This window comes from Neomonachus schauinslandi, chromosome 4, assembly GCF_002201575.2.
Source record: "Neomonachus schauinslandi chromosome 4, ASM220157v2, whole genome shotgun sequence".
Lineage (NCBI taxonomy): Eukaryota > Metazoa > Chordata > Mammalia > Carnivora > Phocidae > Neomonachus > Neomonachus schauinslandi.
The window spans coordinates 26,570,915-26,593,914 of NC_058406.1; the positions used below are offsets into that span (position 1 = coordinate 26,570,915).

At 35.1% G+C, this 23,000-nt stretch overlaps 1 protein-coding gene across 1 annotated transcript in view; it reads left to right on the forward strand.

The window, feature by feature from the left end:
* Positions 1 to 23,000, forward strand: part of ZMYM4 (zinc finger MYM-type containing 4) — an 84,892-nt gene that overhangs the window by 14,219 nt on the left and 47,673 nt on the right. Inside the window, exons 2-6 of the mRNA XM_021683687.2 lie at positions 8,376 to 8,900; positions 10,584 to 10,645; positions 10,997 to 11,167; positions 17,989 to 18,073; positions 18,323 to 18,578. Of these exons, the coding sequence (XP_021539362.1) occupies positions 8,387 to 8,900; positions 10,584 to 10,645; positions 10,997 to 11,167; positions 17,989 to 18,073; positions 18,323 to 18,578 (1,088 nt within the window). The 5' untranslated portion in view covers positions 8,376 to 8,386. The remainder of the gene's footprint in view (positions 1 to 8,375; positions 8,901 to 10,583; positions 10,646 to 10,996; positions 11,168 to 17,988; positions 18,074 to 18,322; positions 18,579 to 23,000) is intronic.

Here is a 23,000-nt window from a genome sequence, read left to right on the forward strand (position 1 = left end):
CAAATGAAAACAAGAAAAGAGAGCTGTAATCTTTAGTTGGGACTTCTTGAGGAAACTCATTCATCTTCATTAGGACTTAACGTAGATTGTTGGTGATTGATCTGGCTTCAGTAAATGGTTCATATCTGGTATGGTAGGACATTCATTGGTTCATCTTTGTTGGTAGAAGATTCAGTGGGCTGGGTACTAGTGGGGTGTTTTGTGGAAGAAATTTAACCATCTGATAAGAAGTTTGACTTGATGAATCTAAAGATTGCTTTCAACCTCTGGGTGCAGTGATTTATTATCTGCATAGTTTGTTTATGCCTGGTCCATAAAAAAACTAGAGCCTGTTACTCAAAGTGTGGTCTCTGGATCAACAATATTAGCATCACCAGGGAGTATGTTAGAACTCAAATTCTGGCTCTCATCCTTGACCTACAGAACCAGAATCTTTGGGGGGTGATGTGGAACTCAGGTGTTGTGGAACTCAGGTATCTATTTCCAATAAGCTCACCAAGAGATTCTGATGGCCAGTAATCATTGATTAAACATTGTTTTAGCTCAGTGATCCTCAAGCATTACTCTGCATTAGAAGCAAAATTTTCTAGGGGTGCTTGTTTTTATTTTGTTTTTAAATTCTTTAAAGAGAGAGAAAATTTACATATAACATTGCATTAGTTTTAGATGTACAACATATTGTTTTGCTTTATGTATGTATTGTAAAATGATTACAGCAATAAGTTAACATCCATTGCCAGTTATTTATTTGAAACACCGATAGAAATATATTTTACATGGAGACCTACGTGTGTACAAGCGTTTTTTATAGTATTACTTACTGTCACTCTGAATGTTGTACTTTATTTTCTATTCTAGCCTTTTTTTTTTTTTTTTTAAGTCATCTCCACGCCCAACATGGGGCTTGAACTCACAACCCTGACATCAAGAGTCATATGCTCTACTCACTGAGCCAGCCAGGTGCTTCTTCTATCCTAGCCTATTAAAAAACAATTTCCTGGCTCTGGTTCACTAATGGGCAATAGTGGGGCAATACCTGCAGGTTGAAAGAACACTGGATTGTTGTATTCTAATTATTATCCCATGTCCATGGAAAGTTTTCTGTTGGTTACCGGTCTGTTAATAGCCAAGATTGGTTTTCAGCTTAGGATCATATATATGAATTACCATTCTTTCTATTACTGTAAGTGTACCCTAATGAGAATCAGGATCTGTCAATAAGGGCAGAAGCTAGAATGACTGTTGAAAAGCAGCTAGTAGTTTCAGACAAAGCCACATAAATTCAGCTGTTGATGAATTGCATGTTTACGAAGAGTCAGTTATTTCCAAACCCATTTCTTTTAGTTGTACTTGTCATTGTAATTATATGATTTTAATTGTTTTTACACTAATGAAATTTACTCTGAAAAGCGAGTTGTTTCTGTGAATAATTTGAATACTTTGGAAAAACTTAGTTGGTAAGTCAGTAAAAATATGGAAGTGCAAATGTCTTTATTTTGTTATTCCACTTTAAAGAAACCAAAATTGCAATCATGAACTTTGTGTTATGGGTGGGACTTGCAAGAAGGAACTCAAATTTACATGCACCTTTTGCAAGTCTTGGTTGATCATCAAATGATTGGCCAATGTGTCTTTATAGATCCCAAATAAAAATAATTGTTTTATTTTTTAATGATTCCTGGCTTTATTGGATTTTAACTGTTAAACTACATTCTTGATCTTATAGTTCAGTAAGGCTTTTATTACTAAGGAAATTGTATTTTATTGAGTAACAATCATCTCTTAGAAATATCTCAGTGACAAAATGCTAATTTAACCTTTTATTTAAAATGAACCAAGATTACCTCGTTTTAACCTTTTGTTACCTGTTTTACATTCTTCAGTTTGTTTTGTTTTCTTTTGATTTTTTTTAATATAAGAGAGAAAAGCAACCTCAGAATTGTTAGAGAACCATGATTTCTAAAGTTAAAATTATAATTAATCTTACTTTATTTCTGAAAATTATGCTTTGATTAAAAGCAAAAATATATGAAGGCATTAAGTAATACATTGGCAAAGAAAGTAACAGCCCTTTTGTAATGTTCATTTATGTGTTTATTGGATTTCTTAGTTCATTTTAAGGTACGTTGATTCTTAGGTAGAAATATCAGTATACCTCTTAAAGCAGAGATTAAGCAGGAAGACCAGGAATAAAAACTGACCTGGCATCATGAAATTTACTTGCAGTATCAAACAAAAATATTGTACTTAAATTGCTTAAAATAACTTTCATTCTCCTTTCACTAAGTTTTACAACTTACTTCCATTTAACACATGTACTCCTTTCATCCTTTACAAAGGAAGTTTATGTACTGATCACATCCTCTGCTGCCCATAGATTTTCCTTCTGAACTCATTAGTTATTCCCTCTTTATTGGATCATTCCCATGGGCATACTGCAAGCTGTAATATTCTTAAAAAAAAACCAAAAATACAACTCACCAGAAAGTAAAAAAATAACAAGGAAAAAACAAAAACAAAAATACGAAGTCAGAAAAAGTCTTCCCTGCAGATTATAATCCAGTTTCTGCTTATTTTCTTTAATTTAGAGCAAAATTCTTTTGGAGAGTTGTCTGTGCTTAAGGTTCCCCACTTCTGTCTTCTCCGTCTCTGTTGGGATCACCCCACTCCAGCTTGTACACTCATTTTTCCACTGATAAAGCTCTTGTCAAGTTAGAAGTTCATTTCCACTTTACCAGTATTAATAATCATTCCCAATCTTCATTTTATGTGTTATCTCAACAGCATTTGTTACGGTTGGCCACTCCTTTCTTGTTGAAATACTGTCCTTCACTTAGTTTCTTTGACATCAGTCACCTAGTTTTCCTCTTGCCTCATTGGCTGTTGCATCTTAGTTCCTTTTCCTGATTCCTTCTTTCTACCAGATTTCCAAATGTTGAAGAGGACTCTTTAGCTCTTTTCCATCCATAGTAAATAAATTTGCTACGTGTTCTCATCTAGTCCCATTAATTTTAAGTACCATCTCTTCACTGATTCCCAAATATATATGTCATTTCTTGGCAAGAGTCTCTTTAATTCCTTTTTAATGTATCTCCAGTTGAAGATTTAATAAAGTTCTCAAAATTAACAGGCCCAAGACCAAGTTACCCCTTCCTGTCTGTTCCTCCTTTAGTGTTCTCATCTCAAGAAATGATACCCTGTTGTGTTAACCTTTGCTTCTTTCATATCCAGCTTCTTATATACCGGGAGATGCCACTAACCTTTAAAACATACCCAAATCTGGGGCGCCTGGGTGGCTCAGTCGTTAAGCGTCTGCCTTTCGCTCAGGTCATGATCCCAGGGTCCTGGGATTGAGCCCTGCATCAGGCTCCCTGCTTAGCAGGAAGCCTGCTTCTCCCTCTCCCACTCCCCCTGCTTGTGTTCCCTCTCTCGCTGTATCTCTCACTGTCAAATAAATAAAATCTTTAAAAAATAAATAAATAAAAATGAAAAAATAAAACCTACCCAAATCTGACTGTTTCTCCCCACATTCACCATTACTATCCTGGTCTTAGTCACCAGTTTTTCCTTGGATTATTGCAGTAGTCTCCTAACTGTTCTTCCTGCTTCTGTTCTTCATTCCCTGTAACATTTAACAGCCTTAAAGAAGTCATACAGAAGCTAGGGTGATCCTTGTAAAATATAAATCATGTTAATCCCTCTTCAGGATCTTTTAATGACTTCCTTTCACACTTGAATATATTGTATTTTTTCCTGTGGTCTGCAAATTCATAATAGACCTATCCTCTGGCTTTTTCTCTCTTCTCATTTTTTAGTACTCTTCCTCTCACTCATTTGGTTCCAGCCATATGGTCCTTGCTTTTCCTAACATATGCCAAGCATGTTCACAGTGTCTAACAGCTAGCAGTCTTCCATGAGAAATTTATGCTTTCAAGTGTTTCACTAGCTTCTGTGATCCCCAAATAAATGTAGTGTCATGTTTTGTTCTGTAGATTTAGGCTCTGAAAAACAGAAGCTATTTCTTTTGATTATTTGGGCCTCAAGGATGAGTAGAATTCTTGTCCAGTTAATTACATAGCTTAATATAACTAGTACTTACGTTTTAACCTCATAAAGATTTGTTTAGCCTACAGATTTCTTGGGTGATAACTAGCAAAATTTCAAATTCAAATTAGATGCTTTGTTAGAAATTGCTGTCTCTGAGGAAACTTTAAATCTCAAGTGCATTTTCAAATAAGGATAAAAAATTTGTTTTTAATAAATGATAGATACATGTGCTTCAAAATTCAAAAGATACAAAAGGTGTGCTTTGAAAAGTTGGTGTTTCTGTTTTCTAGCTACCCAATTATGATATTCATAGAAAACCAATGAAAGATATTTTTATGTATAAATAATTATATACACACATAATTTTTTGAAAAATATATCAGTGATAGCCTAATGTGTATATATATTTGTCACTTAGATATTTTTACTTAATTAACCTGGGAAACTCATACAAAGCTACCTCGTTCTGTTTATGACCACATAATATAATATTGTAGGTATGTATTATAATTAATTTAGCCTCATTGATGAATAGATAGGCTGTTTCCAGTCTTTGCTGCTATAAATGTTTTTTCATAGTACTCTTACAAGATTATATCTATAGGACTAATAAAACATTATGTTAACTGTACTGGAATTAAAAAATGAATAAAGATTATATCTGTAGGATAAAATCTTAGAAGTTGAAATGCTGACTCAAAGGTATGTGTATTTAAAGTATCATAAATATCGCCTGGTTCTTTATTAGGATTGTACTAGTTTATACTCCTACCAATTTGACTGTAGCAGTTGGCAAACTTTTTCTTTCAAGGGCCAGATAGTAAATATTTTAGGCTTTGCAGCTCACATATGGTCTATGTCACAAACTCTTCTTCGTATATATTTTTTGGCTTTGGGCCAGTGTCTGGCAGCTTTGTCCTATATCATAGCTGCCAGGCTGTTATCAAAACCTTTTGTCATTACCAACTTGCTATGTGAACATGGTATCTCATTGAATTATTAATTTGCATTTCACTTATAAGCATAGCTCATCCTTCATGTTTCCTTTCCTGTGAAATGTTCATTCAAATCCTTTTATATGTGTATTTGGTTGTTTGTATTTTTATTGAGGTATAAGAATCAATCTTTTATTCATTAGAGAAATGACCCTTTGTCATAGAATATATGATAAAGTCTTTTCAACCAGTTTATCTTTAATCTTTTGGTTTGCTTTGTGTTTTCTTCTCCTTAGGAATTTTTTTTTTTTTTAGGATTTATTTATTTTAGAGAGAGAGCGAGATAGTACATGAGTGGGAGGAGGGGCACAGGGAGAGGGAGAGAGAGAAGCAGAGCATGGAGCCCGACGTGGGGATCAATCCCATGACCGTGAGATCATGACTGGAGCCGAAATCAAGAGTTGGACGCTCAACCAATTGAGCCACCCAGGCACCCCTAGGAATTTTTTCGTCACATTTGATCTGTTATTGTTTTACTCAATAAAGTAGTCTTTTATTCTAGATTTTATGTCATTTTTAGAAAGGCTTTTCCTCAGTTTAAGACTTAAAATAATTTTTCCATTTTTTTATATTAGTATTATGTTTTTTTTTTAAGATTTTATTTATTAGAGTGAGAGTGAGAGCACTCGTGAGAGAGCACAGTGGGGGGAGTGGAAGGTACGGGAGAAGCGGGGAGTGGAAGGTACGGGAGAAGCAGACTCCCTGCTGTGCAGGGAGCCTGACATGGGACTTGATCCCAGGACCCTGGGATCATGACCTGAGCTACCCAGGCGCCACCTTAAATACATCTGGAAATTATTTTGACAGGAGTTAAGGATCCCCTTTTTCCAAATGGTACCCTTTTCTCCCAATACCATATCCTGAAGTTAAATGTAGTGATTTTGGAAGTTCCTTGCAGTATTACTTTTTACTGTTGACTTCTCATGTACTAATAGAATTTAGATTAAGCTGCTGACCACATGAAATGCATATTCTTTCATCATTAACAGTTACTGAGCATGTGCTATGTGGTCTGGTACTAAGGATAAAATCTTGAGAAGGCTCTAATACCCCTGGCCTTCAGTTACTTATAGTCTGGTGGATTTATCACACCATATGTATGTGTGTGTTTTAATACCCTACTTCTGTATTCATATTTTTCCCTAATTCTTTCTTACTATGAGAATTTTCAAGTAAATAGAATAATTGAAAGAATAGTACATTTAATATCTATAATGTTGTGCATGCTCTTTCATCCCTCCCTGCTGCTCTCTGTAGTATATATGTGGAAGTAAGTTGTAGACATTCCTAGGATTTTAGCATCTGTTGTTTGATTATTATTTAATTAAGTAAAATTATGATTTTCTAATTTTATTATTTCCTCCGTTTGTCTGTTTTTCTAGTTCTGAGGAGGGGGAACCATAGCTATCTTATAATCATTTCATCCCTAGAACTTAGTGCAGTTCTTACCACAGAGTCGTTTCCTCATAAATATGTGATGAATGAATGAGTACTTTAGGCAGTGGGAAACTGTTGAAGGATTTCAAGGGGAAGGTATAATATGGAATGATTTATGGTTTAGAAAGATAATTCGGTGTCTTTATGGAGGAGGGTAACTTGAGGACTGTTTTTATTTGGACTTTGTATCAGTTCGGACTTGACTGTAAGTAATCCAACTCAAACCAACTTAAACAAAAAGAATTTATCCTGGATCATGGAATCCAAGGAATGATTTGAAGAACCAGCCTCATGAAGGCTTTATTTGGGCTTCGGGAACAAATAAAAACAAGGCTGTTGGTACCATGAATATTTTGTCTTTGCTTCATTCTGTTTTTATTAGGTCCAGTTTGCTTGCTCATGGATCAGTTAATGTAGTTTAGGGATAGGGCTTGCAAGAATATGGTTGCTTCCTAGATGTTCATGTAGATGTCTACAGTAAGAGATGTGGAGTGTTGGAGTGGTGCCATGTGGAGAAGATTAGAGACATATTAAGTAGTACAGTTGGCAGAATTTGTCCAGAGGGAAGGAGAATTGGACTGATTCTCTTTTCATGAGCAAACTGCTGGCTTGGTGATGATGTTGATCAAGTGATGGAAATACAAGAAGAGTATGCTTGGAGTGGAACATGATGGGCTTGGTTTTAGAAGTACTAAGTTGGAGATCCCTAGGGACTTAGAGGAGCTAGGTGAATGTGGAGATCTGAATCTAGGAAGAAAGGTCTAAGCTAAAGTGCTTAGGAGGTTCACAGCAAAGGTGAAAGCTATAGTGGTGAGTTAAACAGTCCCGAATGTATAAAATGAGAAGAGAACTGGCATATTGAGAGCATCAACAGAGGAAGAGGTAATATGAAATAAATTAATAGACTAGTTAGAAAGATAGGAAGAAGTATAGTGTCATAGAAACTAAAAGCCTTTATTCCAGGAGGGATACGCCACCTAAGGATTGAAAAAAATCAGTTGGATTTGATCATTAGGAAATCACTGAAAATCTTAATGAGAGCAGTTCCAATGCGAAGTTGGGACCCAGGTTGCATTAAGTTCAAAGGATTAATGACTGGGAGATGAAGTAGAAACAAACCATTGTAGGCTTTTTCTCTAGAGGTTTGACTGTGAAGGAGAGGTGAATGAGGGCTGGGGAAACAAATAAGGGCCGGGAGGTTTTTTTGTTTTATTTTGGAATGAGAGAGATGTGAACATGTAGTTTCAAACAGTAAATAGTTTTTAAATTTATTGTGGCTTGGATAAATTTTATTCTCTATGTTTAAATATTTACCATTGTAAACATTAACTGCTGTCTTTATTAGAGTTAGACCAGAGACAGTGAGACTTAAGACAAGAGACTTGGGTTCTAATCTCACTTCCCCAGAATAATCACTATAATAATTAAAATTATCACTTATATTCCCTTCTGTGTGTCAGTCACTGTGTTAAAAGGCCTTTTATACATACTATCATTAATCCTCACCACAAATTAATCTCTAAGGTGAGTATTATACTGTTTGATAGATAAACCTGAGAGCTTACTTCTCAGGATCACATAGATTTTTAGTGATCACACTATGGTTCCAACATAGATATGTCTGATTCTGAAGTTGGTACTTTTTTTCTGTATCACATTGCCTCCTTTCTAACCTAATATAGCTTATCAAGTTTTAGGTCCCTGTTTCCTTATCTGTCACATTGGATAGTCATATCTGTCACACCTGTATCAAAGTACTAATTGAATAGTGTGCTATTATTTTCTATATTTTGTTTGAAAAGAAAAATTATATATTTGGTTAAGTACCAGACAGACCTTATAAATGTGGTCATCTTTAGCACTATCGTTTGTCTAAACAGTATTTTACTTTTTAAGGTGGTGGTATCATGGATACAGAAATGTCTGAAGATATAGACCACAACTTAACTCCTACCCTTGACAGCATGTCTTATGGAATGCCGAATCAAACAGGATCTGAAAATTCATTGCTGGATGAAGATGATTATTTTTTGAACTCTGGGGATCTTGCAGGAATTCCAGTCGTTGGTAGTGACAATGAGGATGAACAGGATTTTAGTTCAAAGGACAATCTTGTTTCTTCAATTCATACTGATGATAGCTTGGAAGTAGAGAGAAGAGTCACACAGCATGAATCAGACAATGAAAATGAAATACAGATTCAAAATAAATTAAAAAAAGACTTTCCTAAACAGTTTGATCAGGTTTCTGTCTTTAAGTCAATACGGAAAGATTTTAGTCTAGTAAGAGAAAACAGCAAAGAGACATTTTCTGGAAAGGAGAAAAATAGAGACCTAACTTATCATGAACGTGAAAAACGGTTGGATAAACCCCATAAAGAGTTGGATTCAAGGTTGAAAAGCAGTTTTTTTGATAAAGCAGGTAATAATTGTTGGAATAGAGCCATAAAACACAGTAAATAACGTACTGATAATAACATAGCTTTTATTACTTGTGATGCTAAGCGAAATATGAACAGTTAAATTCATTGTAAGCTTGTCATTTTTCTTTTATCCTTGTTCTTTGCAGAGTGACTGAATTTCTCCCAGTAACTTTTGGTAATGGTAAAAATGATTGAAAAATAGCTCTAAACCTCATTTCTCCCTCCCCTGGTTGCAATATTTTGATGAGAAGGCAAGATACTCAAGTCACCTGTTCATTTTCTTTGGTTGAACATTGGAACCTGAAGTTGGATTTAACTTCTTTGTGCTGTAAGCACTAATTCAAACTGCTGTCCCACAAATTAGTCCAACTTAGGGAGGGTTTTTCTATTTGATAACATTTCTATTTTATGTTTTAGAAATTTCTTGAGGCCCCCTCTTGAGCCTCTTTGCCCAGTGTACCCCATACTGTAGCTCCAGTTCCATTCTTGAGTATGTCACATATTTTCTTATTTCTTTGCCTTCTTTTCCCCCTGCGATTCCATTTGTCTGTATGTCCTTTTCTTTCTTTGTATATATGCTTGTGAAAGTTCTTCTAGCCAACAGTGCCTAACTCATAAACCTCTTCTACTCTGTAGTCATCCCTAACGTCTCTACATGAAGAATGAATTGTTTATCTATATTTCCATAGCATTTTGTTTATACTTCATTGTTTGTAGTTCTTACAGTATTATACTTCTGTATTTGTTTTGCCTTACTTACCAGCGTAGGAGTTTATTGAGGACCAGATTGTATCTTATTCATCTTTGTATTCTTGGGGCCTAACCTGGTGCAGTGAAAATAGTAATATTTTAATAAATGTTTAATAGATGTGAAGGAAAGCAAGGTATAATATAGCAAACCTTATATTTTTTCTGACAATGCTGGGAAAATATGGTAGAAAGAACAAATCAGTATTATTAAAAAGAACAGTTAGTTTACATATCTATTATGTACCAGGCTATACAAGGTATACTATATTTTTCAATACATATTATTCAATATATATTTTTGATATCCCTACATGGGATAAATTATGAGGGTATTTATCCTCAAGGAACATAATGTCTAGTAGTAGAAGGGGTAAATCAAGTAGTAGAAGTGTGAGTGACCAGTGGAATAGCATAAGATTTAATTTATAATTAAAGACAATGGTAGAATTTGTCATAGGGCCATACAAGAAGATTTCTTTCAAAGAATTGAAACAGTGTTTTTGGTATTCTTAGAAAAAAGCTGATTTTTAACTCAGTGGCCAGAGAAGGTTTATGGAGGAGAGGTGGATTTTGAACTGAGCAGAATCTGGAAGACCATATAGGGATTAAGATAGATAAAGGGGCCTTGGAATGGTATAAGCAGAAATGGGGAAGAAAAAACACAAGTAGTTTTCAGAGCGTAGTGACTAAAGTAACCACTTTATTTAGGTTTGAGCAAGGAAAGTGTAAGGTGAGGCTAAAAGTAAGGTGGGGCCAGACTTTTATTTGAGTGAAACTATCTTTTGGGTATTTTTTTGGGACCCATTTCACTCTAATAAGCATCTTTATTGGACAAGAGAGGTGATTATCAAATGATAGCTTTTTAGGTCACTCTTTATAAGATTTGTTATTCATATACATGTGTTTGTTTTGTTTTTTTTTTCTTTCAATAGCTAATCAAGTTGAAGAAACATTACATACCCATTTACCACAAACCCCAGAAACAAACTTTAGGGTAAGTTTTCAGTGTGTATGTAGATTGCTGTAACTGTGGCAAGTGTCAAAGTTTTCTTTATGTCATTTTCTAAACTGTAACTATATGTGTTAGGTAGAGTACTGATTTTTTTTTAAAATTTGCTTTATTATTTGGTAAGGACATCTTTGAAGGTGTTCTGAGAAGCCTCAGCTCTTAGTTTCTTTATTGTATTTGATATTTAGACATAGATCACTTTTACTTTAGGCGTAGGGACTCTAATGAATAGCCATAGAGTTCTTCATTTCCAATGAGCTTATCTTTGGGTATTGAACCTGAAGAGGAATAATTTTTAAATCTGAATATTTATTAATCCTTTATATTGTGTTTTAGGATTCCAGCTATCCATTTGCCAATAAAGAATCCATTGGTTCGGAACTGGGGAATTCCTTTGCATCAAATATTAGAATTAAAGAAGAACCTTTGGATGATGAGTATGACAAAGCAATGGCACCACAGCAGGGACTACTAGACAAAATTAAAGATGAACCTGACAATGCTCAAGTAAACATTTCACCTTTCCTTTCCCCCTTCTTTTTTGTTCCACACATGAATTACTCATTTGAGAGAGGAAGTTCTTGATTAAGAAGTAAAGTAGTTTGTTGACAGTGTGAGAGTAGACTCTTAATGAAGGTTGAGGTAATTTGAATTATCTTGTGAGAGTAATGCTAAGGAATCAAGAATTATATGAAACTTTTCCTGAGTAGTGATTTAGGCCTTTAATCCACTTTGTTCTTTAATACCACTGTTCTGTGATTTTTACAATTTCAGTGCAAGACTAGGGAAAGTGAGTCTTTAAGGATCTGAGATTGATACAGCAGACATGGTTGTAGGTTTACGGTTGTTCATGAGTTTATGTTGTGATTGAGTTTATATAAGGTAGTAATAAGCCTTTTGCAGTTATTGCTAATGAAGTACACACTCTGTATGGATTTAAGGATTTTGGGGGGGAGGAATTAATGGACAGGTTATCTTTGAAAGAGTTAATTGATTGAAGAACCAGTTTATTTGATCAGTGGGTCGAAGGTAGAGGCGGCTTTGATAGGTGAAATGGGATTCCAAATTTTGGATCTGTAATTAATCAGGGTATCAAGTTCTGCTATTTCAAGATTGCTCTGGAGGTAAAAGTTCCAGAGATCCCATAACTGAAGTCCTGAAATCAGTGAAGATATCCATGTAGTTAATGATATTACAGTAGTTGAAATGGAAGAAAAAAGTTCTTTCAGGTGCAGTAATCATTTTGGAGTATACCAAGGGGACTGAGGGATGAGTGCACGAAGTCAGCAGTTATTTGAGGGTGCCTATGTTTTACACAGATGGCATGAATTCAGATGCTGAGAAGTAAAGATAGCATGAATTAGTTATTTCTCTGAAATTACATTTGATCTGGAGAAAGGTTATCTTCCCACATGTTTCTATTGTTTTGGAGGGCTGAGAATGTGAGACTTCTGTAGAAGAGGGTCTTTCATTCAGATGTCTGTGAGCACAGTTTCTCAACCTTGGCACTATTGACATTTGGGGCCAGATAATTCTTTGTTGCGAGGGGCTGTTCTGGGCATTGTAGTATGTTTAGCAGCGTCCTTGGCCTCTACCTACTTGATACTGATAGCACCTCCACCCCCCAGTGTCTCCAGACATTGCCATATGTCCTGTGGGGGGGGGGGGTGGGCAAAACTGCTGTTCAGAACCACTGTTTTATAGTAAGGAGATGGAGGAATAGATACTTTGTATGAATCAGATTGATACTCAGTTAAGCAGGAATTTCTTGGTGCTCAGTGGAAGGTAGCTGTATAGGGTGGTAGTGATGATAAAGCTTTAGGAGCTGGATGGTTATGGGTGTGGTGGCAACACAGAAGATGGCAAAGTAAGAATATGAAAATAGTTAAATACAAGGTAGATTGAAAGCATGCTAAATGTACTGATAACTTAGGAAAAGTTCATGTGGCACTGTATGCTTCAGAAGACCACAAACATATCTGTATACAGGGAAGATTTCCTGTCTCTTTACATGCCCTAATGTGGACATGGGAAATTCATAAGAAATCATAATACTGGCAGGGATCCAAAGGCATCACTCTTTCTCTGTATGTGAACCAGTGGCACTTTCTTTAGGATGGAAAGGCAGTTATAGCAAAGACAAAATAAATACCTTCAGGGAAGAGGGCATCAGGAAGGATTATTTGTATTACTTTTTTTTAAAAAACATTCAGTGGTTCCAGTGGTTGGGGAATACCAATAGGATGGAATTGTTAGAAACACCTGCATTTTTATACACTATTCAGAGTGTACTAATGTGTTACAAAATGCCGAATATGAGGTTTCATCATGATTACAGGAAAGAACTTCTCAAAGGCACCTGATTGATTGGACTCTTCGGAACCAAGCAGGAATGTGTATAGGTCCTGGGCATAAGGTCCAGAGGCATTCTTTACCCTGACACTACAACTGAGGCAGTCCCAGCATGTGAGTGGATAAACCTAGGTTTTCTCTAAGAAATCCTTTCTCTTATTACCACATCAATTCTGTAGGATCAGATCTTTTATAATTCTTCTAGAAATCCCTCCAGGGACCTTCTGTTAAACTATAGATACCTGGTCTTTCTTTTCTTTTACCTCTTTCCTTCATTTTCCTTTCCCCTTCCATTTCCCTCCCCTCTTCCTCTCCCTTCTTCATTGTCCTGTTCTTTTAAGGTATTTCTCTACCATGACCATTGGAAACCTGTATTTTTGCTGTTCAATACTGCCTAATGCTTTATCACTCTTACTCATTTCCCATAGACTGGAAAAGGGAGTTCCAGTGTATTATTTCAATAGTCTCTAAAACAGTACTGTTAACATAACTTTCATAAAATACTGATAGGTTTAACAGTTGTGGTCAGGCTTTACTTTTGACTATCAATCTCCAGTAGTCTAACTTTTCTCATGATTTAATAAGATCATAGCTTTAGCTCATTGCCCCTTTGTCAAACCTCTTTTGGATTTTCTCTTTGCTTAACTTGTAGTTTTGCTTTCTGCTCACTTCCTAATTCTCCTTTTTACACAATTCATTTTGGTGTCAATTTCGTTACTTTCCATACTTTCTTTACTTTCAAAAGCACCTAAGTGTTGAAATTTGTGCATATATATTTAAAGACTTCTACCCATTTGTTCTTGATTATTTCTTCAGTTATGATTTTCTGGGTTCACCAGTTGCCATCCTCCTGCCTCTGTTATTGGCCTTATATCATTTGGCCTTCCAGTTTCATTTCTTTATTCAGATCCCCATTGCATGTTACTATATTTTCTGTAATATTTTTACAGGTATAGATGCTCTTATGTGTACTATGTTGTTTTGTCTTTTTTACATAAGATGGCCATAGTAGGTGATATTAACTCCATTTGTAGATGAGGGAACTGAGGTTCATAAAGGTTAAGTTAGTTACCCAAGGCCATGTGGCCAGGAAGGAGCCCCTATGGGGCCATAATCAAGGTCTTATTAATATCAGTGACAATCTTTATATAAATAAAAGTTGTTTCCTTTTTTAAAATGCCTAGAGAAGATTTTAAAATAGAAACTTTAAAGAGCCAGGGACCTCACTTTTCCTTTTCCCCTTTTCTATAGGTCCTAAAAGTTTGAAATTCAGTGAATACTACATTAAAGCCATGGTTTTTTCCTCCTTTTTGTTCATAACAAAAGAGCCAATTTTAATCTCGTTAAAGTAAATGAATTAGGATGGGAAAGCAGTTGTCACAGTAATGAGTCATATAGTTTTAGAAAGTGGAGTGCGATAATTAAATGTTGGGGCTTTCTTTAGGTATGTCAGATTAACTTAGCCAAAGGGTCTGGGTTCTTTGTTTCTATAATACTATCTTGGGGTACTGATATGGGTCTTCCTTTAAGAAGGTAAAGCTATTGATAAAGGAGTTTTGTTTTGTTTTGTTTTGTTTTGACACCTGCTTTTCTGCTTCTGAAGGTCTTTGAGTCATCAGATTTTCACTTCTCAAGTTATTAGTCATTGTTTATAATTAAATGTTTGTAAAGTTAGTCATTATTGGGGGTTACTGGCAGAAACATGATTCTGCCTTGAAGGCATTCTGGGGTGTATAAGTAGAGTACTTAAGATACATACTTATTTTACTATGTTACAGAAGTAATAGGTACTTGAGGCTTAAGGAAAAATCAGAAGTTTGGAATAATTGTCATAAACAGTGAGAAAAGGAGCTGACTGGAGACCATTAAAGTATGCCAATGAGTATTGATTTTGGGGGGAGTTTTCTGAGATGAAAAAAAATTTTTTTTTACTTGAAGTTTGCTTTAATATATAACGTAGGAATGTCAGGATGAGTCAATAATAGGAAATCTTTTAATACATAACTTCAACTGGTCAAATAAGACTGTATGAATAGATATGTAGATGCAAAAAGACATCTCATGTAATTTACTATGCATTTCTTATAATAGATACTCTTAATCATGGTAAGGAAATATCTGCTTCAGATTAATATCAATCATTAAATTTAAGAGTAAAATGATGGAATCCTGTTAATGATTACTAAACACAAATTACTGGCGTCAGCATTATTATTAAACTCTTGGATTTTCGACCTAGTACATGTTAAAGAAATTAGAAGAAATAGTGGAAAAGGGGAGACAAAATTATCATCATTTGCTAGTAAGGATCTTTATTAGAGAATTAAGAGAATTCATGAAAGTTCAGTGAAGTAGTTAATTGAATTTTAGTTATATAAAAGAGCAATATTTCTGTAAATCATTGTTTCTCAGATAATATGAAAATATATAGTATTCCTTTTGGCAAAGCAACTTTAAAAAGTACTTATGTCAGATAAAAGACAATTTGATAGAATGGAGAGACTTTTTAAATGTAAGGTGTCAGTGATTCCTAAATTAAGATCGAGTTTCGATACAATTCTGATGAAAATATCAGTAGGTTCTGATGTTTTGAAGAATAGGCATGTACACACACAAACATTACACATGTGTTCTAAAAAATAGTTTGATAGTGGCGGACTATTAAATGGTTAAACCTGTCACAATTAGGTTTATTAGGATAGTGTGATATCCTAAAATGAGGCTGATAATGGGGCGCCTGGCTGGCTCAGTTGGTAGTGTGTGCGACTCTTGATCTCGGGGTCGTGAGTTTGAGCCCCATGTTGGGGGTAGAGTTTACTTAAAAAAAAAAAAAATTAGGCTGATAATGATACAGAATAGATTGCCACAGAGACATTTTTAAACAATTTGGTATGTTAACAGTGAATGGAAGGAATTCAGTAATTATTCAGAGAAAGGGAAAAAATGCCCTTTAAACCTCAAAGTAAATAAATCCCAGGTGGATTAAATTAGGGCTTGGCAAATTATCAGCAGCACGCCAAATCCAGACTGCTTTCTGTGTTTCTGTTTTGTTTTTGTTTTTTTGTACACTGTTCTTGTAAATAAGTTTTATTGGATCATTGCCACATTCATTCATTTATATATTATCTATGGATGCTTTTGGTCTATCTATGGATGCTTTTGGTCTACCAGGGCAGAGTTGAGTAGTTTGTGGTAGTATGGCCTCCAAAATTGAAAATATTTAGTATCTGGCCCTTTTCAGATAAAGTTTGCTGACCTCTGGATTAAAGGACTATATTAAAAACAATGAAACCATTTTCTTAGCATTTTATTGTGGAAGTACAACTTTATGAGAAATCAAAGAAATCACAAAGGTAAAAACTAGATTTTTGGCATAGAAATGGAAACTTCAGTACATAAAAAAATTATAAAAGTAAATATTGAAAAAATGTTGGTAACGTGCTACAAAAGTTCATATTGGTACATTATAATATAAGTGGATATTACAAAAAGAATTGCAGATTGAGACAACTGGGGAAAGACTTTTAAATGGCTTTTTACACAAATTGCTAGAATAAATCTAATTAGAAGTTAAAAAAAAAAACTGTCATTGTGTATCAGGAACATTGACTGTATACCTTTTTACCTAGTAATATCACTTCAAGAATCCTTCATTTAGAACATAATGCTAAGTATGAGAGTATGAGTTCACAGAGATGTTCATCATGGTATTTCTGATTATACCAAATGTTGGGAAACAAGTGGACTGACATTGGGTTATGGTTATATATTCTCAGTGTCATGCAGGACCATTAAATTGGAGACTGAGGCCAAAGGAAAAATCAGTAATACCGATCCTGTCTTTTTATATAAGTTTTCTTGTTTTGTTCATCATGGATTGTACATTTAAAAAAATACTGCATTAAAATATTGTCTTGATTACTGAGATTTTTGGTACCTTAATTTTGTGCCTGAGGCAAGTGCCTCACTCACCTCATCCCAGTCTCATCCCTGTGTAATCTGATATGTCTATTAAATAATATATCTATCAATATTTCTCAAACGTGAGTAATGGACCAGATACCTCTTACCACAAAAAAAAAGGGGTTATGTTGGAGTTGTCTGAGAATTCCAAGATTAAGAGGTCTGCTGGGGTTTTGCAAGTTTCAATGTAATAAACAATGAATGAAAATAAAAGTTAAATCTGCCACTTACAGATTTCACAGTGAAATAATATAATTGTAAAAACAAATAACAGCACTGAAAACTTGTAGTATAACTCAGTTATATGTGGTTATTCATGATGAAAAATATGTTTATATTTGCTAAAAAAGTCATTGAAATAAATACACAGTTTTCAAAAATATTCTCTTAGAATTCTCAGACTCCCTAGAATATATCTGTAGACCTCAGGGATTCTTTGAATCCAGTTTATAAAACACCAATGTAATAATAGGCAAATGTTCAGTTGACTCAGTGATCAAGAAATCATTTTTATTAGAATGATATATTCAGTTTAATTACAACTATGTAGAAAAATAAAGCCTCTGAATACAGGAGGGGAAAAGACTGGAAAGAAATATACCAAAAGAATAACAGTGGTGGTTTTGGTGTGATGGAAACATGAGTAGAATTTTTTCCTTATTTCTACCTGTCTAAACTTTGTATAGTGTGTATTACTTTTATAATAAACAGCAACTTAACATACTGTAATAGTAAGAATTTTCAAAAATAATTTAAATATCTGGTAGTGCTACAGGCTAATTAGGTGGCTACTTTCATTTTTTACCTCTTAATTTTTCAGCATATGCAAACCTATTATACCCTTATTGCAATTACCATTTGCTTGCTTTATTTCTTATTAATGGTAATGTAGTATGAACATTTTCTCTGCCTTGTGTAGCCAAAGTAAAATGTATTGAATGTCTGGATTTCTTTAGACACATTGTATTAATTCTTTTCTATAAGTATTTATTTATTTATTTTCTTTTTTAAAGGAGTATAGTCATGGCCAACAGCAAAAAACTCAAGAAGGGGAATTGAAAATTAGTGCTGTCTTTTCAGTCAGTGGCAGTCCTCTTGGTAAGAAACAGAACTGAGTAAATGCATCATGTTTGTTTATTCTGACCAGTAGGATGAAAGGAAGTATCTACTTGTATTAGTAAACTAGGCAGTTCTCTGCCCATTTAGAATGGCTTTAATTATATATTGCATAATTAGTTTTGGGTTTCAACACTGGTTCTAGGAGAGAAAGAAGGATATATATCCTTAAAATTCAGACAAATAATAAAACATTTTTTCTTTTACCTTTTTTTTTTTTTTTTTTTAAAGCTCCACAGTTGACTACTGGCTTTCAGCCTTCACTGGCGTCATCTGGCATGAATAAAATGCTTCCTTCAGTTCCAGCCACAGCTGTCCGAGTTTCCTGTTCTGGTTGTAAAAAAATCCTCCAGAAGGGGCAAACTGCTTATCAGAGGAAAGGGTCTACTCAGCTTTTCTGCTCCACGCTGTGCCTCACTGGATATACAGTTCCACCTGCCCGCCCACCACCGCCTCCCACCAAGAAGACTTGTTCAAGTTGCTCAAAGTATAGCAGAATTCTAAATTATCTTCTTTGTTTCCTTTTAAAGTACTCTGTCCTTATCTGTGTATTGTTTAATTTTCTACATTTCCATGTTTATTGAGAAGTCCCACAGCATGTTGCTGCTCTCAGGTTTTCCTTTTTTTTTAAAGATTTATTTATTTGAGAGAGAGCAAGCGGGAGGGAGGGGAAGAGGGAGAGGAAGAAAGAGAATCTCAAGCAGACTTCCCGATGAGCATGGAGCCTGATATTGAGGGGCTTGCTCTCCCGACCCTGAGATCATGTCTTGAACCAAAATCAAGAGTTGGGTGCTCAACTGACTGATCCACCTAGGCACCCCTCTCAGTTTTTCTGAATACTAGGTGCTCAGCTTATTTTAACTGCAAATAATGTCCTTTTATATATTAAGAGATGTTTTTGAAACAAGCCTTTCCATCCTTGTTAGTTGAGATGCTTTTATCTTAGAGATAATAGATACTTAAATCCACAAATATTTAAAGTTAATGTATCTTGTTATCTAATTGGAATTCATTTAAAACTAAACCTTTAAAAGGACTCCAGTGTATATATTTTTTTATCTTCTCAGTATCTCTGAACTACCTCAGAGGTTCCATTTTAGTGTTGAAAATCGAAAGAATATGACCTTAGACCTTGATAAGGTCTTTCTGATATATTTGAAGAATATGAATTCATTTTGTTTGATTTGATATGGTGATTGTTAGAAACTGCTTAAATAAGTCAGAGAAAGATGAATAATGTTCTTGTTCTGAAACACTTTGGCCTCTATTATTAAGCTATTCAAACCACAGTTTAATAGTTCAGATATTTGTATTTATAGTTCCTCACATGAATCCTTCCCTTTTCTCTGTCTGGAAAGGGAAGAAGGTGCTCCCTCTTCTGGTTTAGTTGGAAAAAGGCATTTTAGAGACTTGAAAGAAATTTGAACGTGGTTAGAAGTCTTTCTGGTAGTTACGTGGCTTCCTTTTATGTTTCATGTTTGATTTAGTGAAAATAGACTTCTTTATTTATAATGTTTGAATTATAAAACATACTTTTAAAAGTGTGTACTTCATTTCTATATTCTCATATATTCATTATCAGATTCTAAGATTAAATCAACATGAAAATTATGATTTTTATAGGTTTTTTTTCTGTTTTGCCATGAGATAATTTCATATAATAACTTCCTCTTACACTTCTTTATTTAATTCTACTTTAGTGATTGGCACTTTCTAAAATTTCAGTTTTATTTCTTCTTTCATAATAATAGTCACAGATATTTTCAGAGATATATCAGTGAATTTTAAAATGACCGTAGAAAACTCACAGAAGTTTTAAAATGTGTGCCCTCTTTCTGTCTGTGTTTTTAAAGTCTTGTCCATACATATTATTCTTTTCATCTAAATTTATTATATCCCTTTGGTTTGCCTAGCGTTATCTGGAGATAGGTCATTTTCACCTACGTGTCATGTCTTATCCATCTTGATCATATGTAGCTCAGTTAGCCTTTAAGATTACATTTGTCTTTTGTTATGTTTGGTCTTATCCATAAATCTTCCATGTTTTCAGCCTGTCATTCCTTGACTCTTAACTCTTCTACATCTTCATTCATTCACTTATTCTACTTAACTGTTCTACCTCTTCATTCATTCACTTATCTATTATCCTTTTTTCACCCCTGTTCTTTTCCATTTGCCTCTCACTGTTCTCTATCAGGTATTCCTTACCTGCATGTCTCCTCTGCCTTTTCTTCCCCATTTTCTTTCTTTTCTCCCCTTCTCATTTTATAAGATCTCTTTTCTGTTGCTGCTCAGCCCTCAACCCCTGATCAGTCTTTTTTTTTTTTTTTTTTTTTTTTTTTTTTTTTTTTTTTTTTTTTTTTAAAGATTTTATTTATTTATTCATGAGAGACAGAGAGAGAGAGAGAGAGGCAGAGGGAGAAGCAGGCTCCCAAGGAGCAGGGAGCCCGATGCGGGACTCGATCCCAGGACCCTGGGATCACGACCTGAGCCGAAGGCAGACGCCCAACCATCTGAGCCACCCAGGCGCCCACAGTCTTGATTTTCCTTGCATTCTGTTTTACTTCCTGAACTACTCTTTCATCTCCTTTTTACCACTTTACCTTTCCTTCCCTTGTTTTCCTTTTTTTTTTTTTCTGTTCAACACGGGCTTGAACTCACGACCTTGAGATAGAGACCTGAGCTGAGATCAAAAATTGGATGCTTAGGGACGCCTGGGTTGCTCAGTCTGTTAAGCGACTGCCTTCAGCTCAGGTTGTGATCCCAGGGTCTTGGAATTTAGTCCCGCATTGGGCTCCTTGCTCAGCAGGGAGCCTGCTTCTCCCTCTGTCTGCTGCTCCCTCTGCCTGTGCTCTCTGACAAATAAATAAATAAAATCTTTTTTTTTTTTTAAAGATTTTATTTATTTATTTGACAGAGACAGAGATAGCGAGAGCAGTAACACAAGCAGGGGGAGTGGGAGAGAGAGAAACAGACTTCCTGCCGGGCAGGGAGCCTGATGTGGGGCTCGATCCCAGGACCCTGGGATGATGACCTGAGCCGAAGGCAGACGCTTAACGACTGAGCCACCCAGGCGCCCTAAATAAATAAAATCTTAAAAAAAAAAAATAATCGGACGCTTAACTGACTGAGCCACGCAGGCCCCCCTGTTTTCCTCTTATTTACACAGTCATTACAGCAGTTTGGGATAGTCTGGTTTATCTGACTATAAAATTGTTCAATTGGATCGATCGTACCTTAAATATAAGGAAATTGGATTCAAAAAAGTTAAAAGATTTCCTCAGTGTCACATAGCTGGTTAATTTTGCTAACACCCCGCCCCCTGGCCCCCATAGAGTCCATATAATCAAACAGGTTTGATTTGTAAGTTAATCCCTTGAAGGATCCCAAGAAGGATTTCAATTTAATTTGAATGGGTGGAGGTAGAAAAGATTTCCTTCCTGATAGCCAGTATGTTTATAGACCAGTAGAAATATAGCAGCAGCACTTAGGTTACAAGAAACTCAGTAGCTATTTGAAGTAACAGTTTTATTTTTCTTAATCTTTTATTAACCATATCTCTTAACATCTTGAATTTAACCTAAACTCTAAGTATATTTTGGCTAATTATCATTTAATTTTCAGGTTTCTTTAGTTATAAGGACCTAACACTGTTTTTAAAAATCTTTTTCAAATCCTCCGGAAAAGAGGTAATTTGGAGGATAAATTTTTAAATACTATTAGAAAGATCAGATTACTTGATATAATGATACTCAAAGAAGTAACTATTTCAGGATTGTCTGTATCATTTCTGAAGTTTTACTATTTGGAATCAGATATAATGTACAATAAGATGTAACGTAGTTGGATGCTAGGCATACTGAGGGGAGTGAGACATATACCTACTTTTATTCTTCCTTGCCTTGATCCATGCTGCACCCCAACCCTTATCTCCTTAACCTTCTAGGAAGCTCCTATTTAAGATACAGCTAAAATGTCACCTGTTGGGTAGCCTTTCATGTCACATAGTGTCTGAAATAATTGTTTCTTCATTTCTGTTTCTATTGTACGTTATGCTTTTTCATAATGATTTCACTTTTATATATTAAGGATGCTTCTGTTATGGTATTTTATATGTCATTTGTCTTTTTGTCCCAATATACTGTGAGCTCCTGGAGTGCGTGCTTGTACCATATTGTGACACAGGGTATAGCTAGTGCCTGGCTCAATATAAGTGCTCAATAGATACTTCTATAAATGAAATATATTAAAACCTAGGGACACCTGGGTGGCTCAGTTGGTTAAAGCGTCTGCCTTCAGCTCAGGTCATGATCCCAGGGTCCTGGGATCAAGCCTCACGTCGGGGTCCCTGCTAAATGGGGAGCCTGCTTCTCCCTCTCCCTCTGCCCCTCCCCCTGCTCGTGTTTTTTCTCTTTTTCTCTCTCTCTGTCAAATAAATAAAATCTTTTTAAAAAAACCCTAATTAAAAAATAACTGGGGCGCCTGGGTGGCTGAGTTGGTTAAGCGTCTGCCTTCGGCTCAGGTCATGATCGCAGGGTCCTGGGATCGAGTTGCGCATCGGGCTCCCTGCTCAGCAGAAAGTTTGCTTCTCCCTCTGCCTGCTGCTTCCCCTGCTTGTGCTCTCTCTTTCTCTCTGTTATACAAATAAATAAAATCTTTAAAAAATAAAAATAAAAATAACTGAAGGCAAAAACAAATGCAGAACGTAGAAGAGCCTAGAGCTACTAAGTATAGAAGATGATGTATGGAGTTATGTATTATAGCATATGAGGTGTTCCTTGTGATGATTATTATGTTTACTATTATCTTTTATTGAAGCAGAGATATTTGTAATCTTTTCTAAAAAGTACTCTATTAGTGTAATCTGTTTAAGATGCAAGAATGAGTATAATGGTTTATATACTATTAT